Source organism: Alligator mississippiensis, chromosome 4 (assembly GCF_030867095.1).
Source record: "Alligator mississippiensis isolate rAllMis1 chromosome 4, rAllMis1, whole genome shotgun sequence".
Lineage (NCBI taxonomy): Eukaryota > Metazoa > Chordata > Crocodylia > Alligatoridae > Alligator > Alligator mississippiensis.
The window spans coordinates 175,514,306-175,523,084 of NC_081827.1; the positions used below are offsets into that span (position 1 = coordinate 175,514,306).

The 8,779-nt window shown below is 46.5% G+C and overlaps 1 protein-coding gene across 1 annotated transcript; it reads right to left on the bottom strand.

The window, feature by feature from the left end:
- Positions 1-5,169: 5,169 nt before the first annotated feature.
- On the bottom strand, positions 5,170-8,483 carry LOC102568641 (gamma-crystallin B). Its single transcript, XM_006272765.1, has 3 exons — positions 8,475-8,483; positions 6,858-7,100; positions 5,170-5,457 (listed from the first exon to the last, which is right to left on the bottom strand). Exons 1-3 carry the CDS (start codon positions 8,481-8,483, stop codon positions 5,170-5,172), a joined length of 540 nt encoding a protein of 179 aa, XP_006272827.1.
- Positions 8,484-8,779: the final 296 nt, after the last annotated feature.

The following is an 8,779-nucleotide window of genomic DNA, read 5'->3' on the forward strand; positions in this document are numbered from 1 at the left end:
CCCCCTCTCTGGGGCTCGCCATGCCCGCACTGGGCTACTCAGTAATACCGCCCCTTTCCTGGGACCGGGGGCTATGTTCCCCCCACACGCAATCCAGGGTCTCGGTCCCCGTCCGCAACCTACGGGTTGCACCCGCGACCCACTGGCCACGCTCCTCGCCGCCAGTTGCTCACGCACTGGCGTGCGAGTAATTGAGGCCTCCTCCAACCCCTACAGCCTCGCCCAAGCCTCCGGGTGTAATAGCACAAACACAAAGCAAAACCACAAGCCCCTAGGCTGTAACACAAATGCAAGCCACCTGGCCATAACTCATCATCATAGCTCAAGCCTCCAGGGCTATCATGAGCTGTACTTGCCACATCCTCACTCTCAGAGCTCCTGCCTCCCAGGCTGCTGGCAGAGAACTGCCAGCCTGGCCTCAGCCCTGAGCTTTATAAGGGCCAGGCCCTGCCCCCTACAGGCAGCTGGCTCCGCTTGGTTGCTCCGGCAACCCACAGCTGTGCTCACTTGGTTCTGCCAGGGCTCTCTCTCCCTGGCAGTTTCTCCTCTCTTAGGAGCAGGGGTACCGAGGTGCCCTGCGACACACAGAAAATGCCAGCATGAACTAAGGAACTCTGGGACTTGTAGTTTTTAAGAGATCATATCTCATAGGAAGGCACACTACTCTCTGTCTCTCAAACAAGAAGTACTAGAGTTTCAATAAAGAAATATCATTCCATGTAAGTCCTAGAGCAGGGGTAGGCAATGTTTTTTTGGCCGGAGCGCCAAAAAACACCACGATGCCTACCTCGGCAGGTGCCAGACTGCCGGCATGGCAGAAAAACAAAATGAGGGCAAGGGGTACATGACAGGATGCCCTGCTTATGCCCCTTGCCCCCCACACAAAACCCCTGTCCCCCAGCCCAGGCTCTGTGGCTGCCACCAGCAACCCCAGCTCTGGGTAGCTACTGGAGCCTGGGCTGCTCTCAGCAGGGCTTGCAGCATCCCAGCTGCCTGCTACGAACAGCCCAGGCTCCCAGCTGGAAGCGGCTCCCTAGAGCCAGGAGGCTCCAAACAGCTGTGCTGGGCTCCGGGCTCCGGCATCAGTTCAACACTGGCTCATGCACCCACACCTTGGAACAGGCAGTGAAAGAGAGACTTGAGGCGGTGCAGCCCTGGTCTCTCCCCCGCTCCCTGCACGGAGGTGATGGCAGGGTTCCAGAGCCCGACGCAGCTGTTTGTAGCTAGCCTGGGCTCTGGGCAGCTGCAGTAAGCAGCAGGCAGACTGCAAACAGCTGCCCTGGGCTCTACAGCTCAGGCATCAGCTCCGTGCTGGCGGTGACTGCACATGCACCTTGGGGCACCAATCTTCTTGAAATTTGGCAAGCTTTGTGGCCTCAGTAAGAGCCACCATCACTGCCGTTTTGACCCCGCTATGTTGTAACGCCTAGACGTGACATGAGTTTTGCTTTCAAGAATTTGGAGTGCTGTTTCCCCCAAACGCCTGCACTGATCTCCTTGAAACTTGTCAGGCTTCATTCTCTCTGCAGAGTCTACCACTCCTGAAAATTTCTTCCAAATTGGACAAAAAACAACAAAGTTATAGATGTATTATTGTTTCCCCATTATACCCTATGGCCGGATCTCCAAGATGGCTCCAAGGCGACTCTGAAGCTCTTCAGGAAGCCTAACGAGTCCAGCGCTTCAACCCGGATGTGTTGCTTTGGACCCCAAAGTGTCCAAAGCTTCTCTGGATCTGAAGCTCTGTCCGAAGCCTCGCACAGCCCTAATAAGCATCTCAGAAGCTTATGAGCTAATAGTCCCTGAAAGAGAATGAAAATATAGGCCCACCTCTGGGCCCCAGGACTCAAGGATGACAGGAATGATGGGATGGTCGGGTTCTGGAAAATCAGAATTCTTGGGAGAGGACCCAGAGGAACCTGAGGGGCTGCAGTATATTGGTAAATGAGAGCAACCTTTGGTTCAGAAACATTAGAGCTGGTACTAGAGAATTGACAGGGTACTGAAGCCATCAGCTCCTGAATCCTGCCCTCTGGCAGGAATCTCTCTCAAGAGGTTCTGAGCTTGAATTGCAGCTCATCCTTACAAAATTTCTTTTAAAGTAGTAAGATTTTATAGTTGTAAAATGTGTGCTGCAGTGCCAGTAGCCATTAGTGTAAAACATGGACATAGGGGTACATTGCATAGCCAACCCAACCTCCCTGGATGGTGGGTAGTGGTGGGTAGAAGAAAGATAATGGCTGACTGAGAGGAGCTATCTGAGTCCTGCTGTCAGATTTCCATTTCAAACCACCCTGCATGAGGTTTTTTAATGGAACAGATAAGTATAGCAGTCAAAGTTACCATATGAGCTCTCCTCATCTGCCTCTGCAGTGTTTGATTGGTTCTCCAGCTGGCTCTGGCTGTCTCTAGTTCTATTTTGCACATGTGGTGCTGAGGGTCTTTGTATTCCTTGCATTGAGTTTCATGTTGCTTCTGTCTTGCACTTTTCTTGGGTAGGGAATTTAGAAATGAGGAATGGGGGCCAGGGAGTTACTTGGGCCATGAGGATTTTCTCATTGTACCACAGGGCTCAGAGATATCTGAAAACTTGGTACCTTAAACCCCAAGTCATTCTTTCCAGAAACTGTTTACTATGGAAGAAAGATTTTATTTGTTTCTGTGATTTGCTTAGACCAGAATCTGATATATGAACATGTACAAATTTTAAATAAATTGCCCTCCAGAGTTTGCAACTCAGATCTGCCTCTACCTGGTCTGGACAAAAATCATTGTGATACAAGTCATCAGAGATAATCCTGTCAGTTTGCTTTTCTCAAGACCCCATAGCAGGAGGACTTTTCCTAGATGTCTGAGCAGGCTTTCCTAGACTCAGACTTAGGCCTGAATGGTGGAAGGAGTCAGTTTTTAAGCAGAAAGGAGATTGCCTTTCATTTGACCCCTACAAGGAAGCCATCTGCATTTGATGGTGAGCTTGGAAGTCTCAACAGAAGATGCAACCACTTGTTGGAGTGGCCAGGGGCCTCTATTAGGATATCCACATGGAAAAATAAAGATGTGCTTGTTTTCATGGGTGGGCTCACAGAGACAACAAAAGCTACGAAGTACTCAGAGCAGGGTTTCTGGAACTTCTGTAGAGGCTCAAGTCTGAGGCCTTCCATCTTTACTGCTACCCTTACCCATGTGATGCGATTAACACCAGTACAGGTCTCTCTGCCTGTGCTACAATCACATTTTTTATTCGTTGTGTAGACACAGCCCCTGAGTGGGTTTTGTGGATCACTTTATTGCTAATTCTGGGGCCATGGGGGATGTGTACATTTGGTAAACAAATTGCATTAAAAACATACCTGATATCAGCTATTTCCATGCCAGTGGAAACTACTTCACAAGGTTCCACATTTTAGCCACTTCCTGGCCAAATAGGCCACAGTAACAAAGCTTTTTCTATAGTTAATGGGTCAGTGTAGCAAGGTTTGGGTTTTAGGGGCAGCCATTGTGCCCTCTAGAGACTACATTACCCCTGGCCCAGATCAAGCTCTAGGGTGCCCTCCCATCCTCACTTGCCCATCATACCTTGATGTATTTATTTAATTGAAAGGGAAGCTGCCTATGGGTCCTAAAGCAAACCCCAATTCTTCTAGGCACCAGCAGGTCCTTCCCAGACCCTGATGGTCTCAGTTCTGCCCTTAAGCGGAGTGGGCACTCAGCCTGTTCATGCTCCAGGGCCCCTGTAGCCTTAATGGCTAATTACATGGCTCCAGGCACCCCTTACACCATGCCCTTGCCTCACAGAATTTATATCCAATCATTCCTTTCTTGGGGCCTTGGACTTCTCAGCTTCTCTCCCTCTGCTCTGGATGCAAGCCTCTAGCCCTGGCCCATAGATTTGGGTTTGGCTATCTTGGTTTCAGCCCTGCTGGTTGTTAGTATCTGTGGGCCTCTGTCCCCTCTGTCCCTTGTGCTGGGTCTCTGGCTCCAACCTCATTCTTCTCCGAGCACTGGACCCCTGATCTGGATTCCATCCTTCTCGGGCTAGACCCCTATCTCTGGGCCTCTGGCCCCTGTGTCCTTTGCACTGGGTCCTCCAGGCCCAAGCTCTGCTCTTCTCTGGGCTCTGGCCCCAGCCTGCCCCTTGAGCTTGACCCATGGAATGGTTCAAGTCACATGCCCCTCAGGCACTAATTGTACCTCCAAACCATCCCCCAGTCCCTTCCACAAACCACCAGTGTAAACGGTAACCAAAAACAGAAAACATTTTACTGACGTTGCAGGAGGGAACCAACACCTAGGTCTGTTGTTTGGTTGCTTGGTTATTTTTAGTTTCTGTGGTTTTATTCTTGGAGAAATGAAGGTGGACAACAGATAAGCTCAAAAAATTTATTCTAGGACAACATACCCATCACAATATAGGAAAATACTTTTTATTAGTAATGATGGTCTGTAGCAATCTGAAATGCTTGGCCCAGTCTAGTCCATGTGTTCTGATACTGCATAAGTAGTTATAAATCCTCACTTCCACTATCTCTAGGACTAAGATACCACTTTTAGGACAGCAGTGTGATGAATTCTGCCACTGGCCAGTACCTTCAATGGCAATGATAGTGGGCCAACTCCTCAGTAAGGTACAGCTCCTACTAAATGAAATTGCAGAACTTTGCCTAGTGACTATACTACCCGAATAAATGCTCAGGCGAAGAAAATGTGTTAGTATTGAGAAAAACTGGAAGCTGAATGCTTGTTCCCCATCCTACAAAAACTGAGAGTTAGTCTTGTGAGGGCCAAACTGTGCCACAATTTAAATTAATCCCACTTGGCAGATCAGATTTGAATTCAGCAATTTAGATTCAGCCATGTTTTGTTAGCTGCCTTTGAAGCTTGGACCTAAATCATTATGGGCAGAACCCTGCTCACTTTCTTTGACTCCAGTGGACTTACGTTTTGTGAGGAAGGTGAGCAGGGCTGGATACTATCCTGTTGGTGCCTAATCCACAGCCCATGATCACTGAAAAATCTTCTATTGACTCCAATTGATGTTTGGCTCAAGGCCTTGAACCTGAAAGGAGATCTAGCAGTCTAACGTTTCAGAATCCCAGCCTGAGTGAGTGACACATTGCATTAACTAACAAAGAGAAGCATTCCCAGCTGGAAGAAGCTAGCGGGTATTGTTTACCGACAGTGAAGTGTACTGGTCATTGCACGCCTCAAGGACCCGACTTTGGCATTTGTGGCTCCCCACTCAGTGAATCTCCTGTACTCGCTGGGTCTCAGGAGGTACTGTCGTCCTTGGTAGTTTGGTTGCTCATAAAATATCCAGCAACCTTCAAAAACATGGCAAGACTGGACATCTCCAAAACGAAATTCCTCATAGATGGAAAGACAGTCACGCATGAACTCCATCATCCTGCCTCTGAAGTCATTCTTTTCATAGATTTGGATCCTGCTGATATCCATAGGCTATGAGGATAAATGTAAAAACATGGAGAGAAGATGTAAATATTAGCTATATCTGCCAGCAAGTGATTCATTGCTTTTCTGCTGTGAATGATACCTTAGTGAATGTATCTTCCATGTTTCACAGTTGTAGCCATGTTGGTCTAAGGATATAGGCAGACAAAACTAAATAGTCAGAAAAATTGTTCTGTGCAAGCTTTTGGGCACACACACCCTTCTTGTGCCTGAAAGCTTGCAAAGAACAATTTTTCCAACTATTTAGTTGGTCTAATAAAAGGTATCACATTTACCCAAAGAACCTTGTCTGCCTAAATGAATTATCACTTTTGCTCAATCAGCAGGAATAGGAGCCTGACTCAGTAGTGTTAAACTGCTGTTACTCTGAAGAGAATCCAACCCCATTTCCTGCCAAAGCTCTGATCATCAGTGAAGTGACACTGGGACACAGCAGTGTTTAACTGAGCCTTGTAGGTTTATATCACATCTTCATTTAGAAAAGACAGGCCAAAGAAAATGGTAATTGGTAGCTGTATTCCCAGAGTGGTCATATGCCAAGAGCTTTAAATGTGAATGTCATCTGGGAGATATGACACTACACAACGACACATGGGTCTGAGTTCTACAAATGACCATGCCGCTGCTCTGCTTTGTGTCCTTCAGTAAGTCATTTCATCTTCCACTGCTTCTACTCCTCTACCAACCTTTTTTCTATCTAGCTCCTAGGCTGTGTTTCAGGATTGTCTCCTATCAGGTGTTTACACAATATCTACCACAGCTGGGCCCTGATCAGTTATAGCTCCAGTACTCCACTCTCTGTAAACGGTTTGGTGTGTACTGTGGCAAATTTGGACAGTTTCCTGGGAAAAAAGAAAATTCCCATGCCCAAAAAAACAAGGAGAATTTCAGCTCAAAGGATTAATGTTTGGCAAAGGTCTAAAAATGGCAACCAAGAACTTGGAACGGTGCATATCAAGCAACCTTAATAATAGAAGGAGAGAGAAGAAAGGAGGGTCCTGTGGTTGAGACACTAAACTGGGACCAGCTTCTTGGGAAAATCCCTTTTAGCTTGAATGTTTCAAGTTATAGAAATACTGAAAGATGAAGATGCTCACTGGAAGAATTTTCAAGGGTGCTCAGGTGCTGAGTTGTCCTTGATTTCATTGAAAATCTCACTTCCTGCCACTGCATTTTTAGGCATCTAAATCCCTTTTAAAATGCCTCAAACTCATTGCCCTTCTGTGTCATCTTGTACCTTGCGCCTGTTTTTCAGTCAAGTCCGTAAGCTTTTGGGGGAGGAACTGCATGTGCAGTAGCTAGGGTCAGGGAGTTCTGCACTTAGCTGAGGACCCTTGACAGAGTTTTCATTCCAGTAAAATCAACCACAGAAATGTCAATGAGCTTACATGTGGGATTAGGATGCAGGACCTTATGGAGTCATTGAATCCCATCCATTGCTGGTAGTCTGAGTAGCTTCCCCTCCTCAAGAAGTACTGATAGCCTGAGTAGTTGCTCTGCTCATAGATCATCCAACAGCCACTTTCCACCCTGATGGAGTTGCAGCGGCTTAAGTAAGAGTGCATATCGGGCTGATTCGAGGTAACCTCATGGGAGCGGCCCTCAAAGTTTCTGCCCTCATAAAATATGATCTGCATAAAAATAAAAGGCAACACTAGTAACATTAGAAAGCCTTGGTTTTAACACTGGCTTTGACTTAATAATGTTTACTTCACAATATACCCAAATCTATGGAAATGCTTCTATGGTCCTTGTTGGACTTTTTATCAGGATATGTAATTAAGCCTGGACATACATTTTCTGATTAGGTAAGCAGCTAATGAAATACAGCTGGGTAAGCAGCCGAAAAGCACCTGAGAAGTTCACAGCTCCTTCTTCAGGATTTCACAGTGCTGATGTTTGGCAGGCTTCTCAGTTGGTGGGGTGGGGATTGGGACTCCAGGAGAATGGAAGCATTAGCCACTTTGGCACACTGGAGATTTTGAGGCTTTGATAGAACTGCAGTATCATGGAGGGATAAGGCTAGGCGGTAGCATCCCCTTAATAAAGGCAGGTCCAATGCCAGTGGTTCTCAGCCTTTTCAGACTCAAGACACACCTCCATACTTTTTCTGAATTGGGTAGCACCACTGTTCCGGTGGCATAACTAATTATTTTTGTGCCCTGGGCACTGAATGGAGGGTAGGGAGGGGGTTGTGCTGAGAGCAGGAGAAGCGGGGTCAGTGGGGGGGCAGGGAAGGGAGGATCAGCCAGGAGGAATCTTTTCCACCGCAATGTGAGTTCTCCTGGGAGCTGCAGGCTCATGCTGCAACTCCAGAGCAGAATCCCCTCATCAGCTTAGCTCACCCTCTCCTCCATTACCCCTTTCAAAGGTGCTGGGATCTTCTTGTAGATGCTAGTTGTAAAAACTTTAATTTGGCTGTGTCTGTGAAAGGGTTAATGCAGTGGTGGAGGGGGAGCCAGGATGCCAAGGGAATTATGGCTCTGGGCTATCAGCCCATGTCTTCAGCTGGAGCAAGCAGCCTTTGGTGACCTGCAGCCCTGCAGTCCTCCAGGCACCTTCCCCCTCTCCATTCCAGTGCTCTCCCCATGGCCAACACCACTGTCTTATGCTCATTAAAGGAAATGGCAATGGTTCCACTGAACTTAAAGGGGCAGAATTCAGGTCTTAGTCTCCAGCCTCTGTAAGGCATTTATTTAACACTTCAGTTATACTGAACAGTCAACTAGCAGCAATAGTAATTGTGAAATTTTGGTTGAATGCAGTGTGGGATTTTTTCATCTCTTTTAAAAAAAGGTATGGAGAGAATTTTCAGATTCATTCCCATACTGCAGTTTTCCAATAATCAAATAAAAGCATCTAATCATTCCCTAAATCTAAGGAATATGGAAATATGAGCTTTTAAAGAAATTATTGACAGCCTATTGAGCAAATTAAGCAGAAAATAAAAAAAGTTGTTTTACATACAAAATGTATTAGGCTATATTCACTCATTTTTTTCTTACCTTTGCCATTTTAGCTCCTATTTAGGGGTAAGACCTTAATGTTCTGCAAGGATGGAGTGGGCCTTTATATAGGAAACACAGTTCTGGGTCCATGTGACTTGGACAAAAGAGACTTGTTTTGCTCAGTAAAACAAACGAGCAGTTCTTTTATCATCAACATCAACATTTTTAATTGTAAACTATTGTTGATGTATTTTGTTTACTGGGTAGCAAGTTAATTGTTAGTGTCAATAACTACTGAGAACGTGGGCAATATTGTCATTATGTCACCAAGCATCTGGTGTTCAAGAGAAAATGCTGGTATT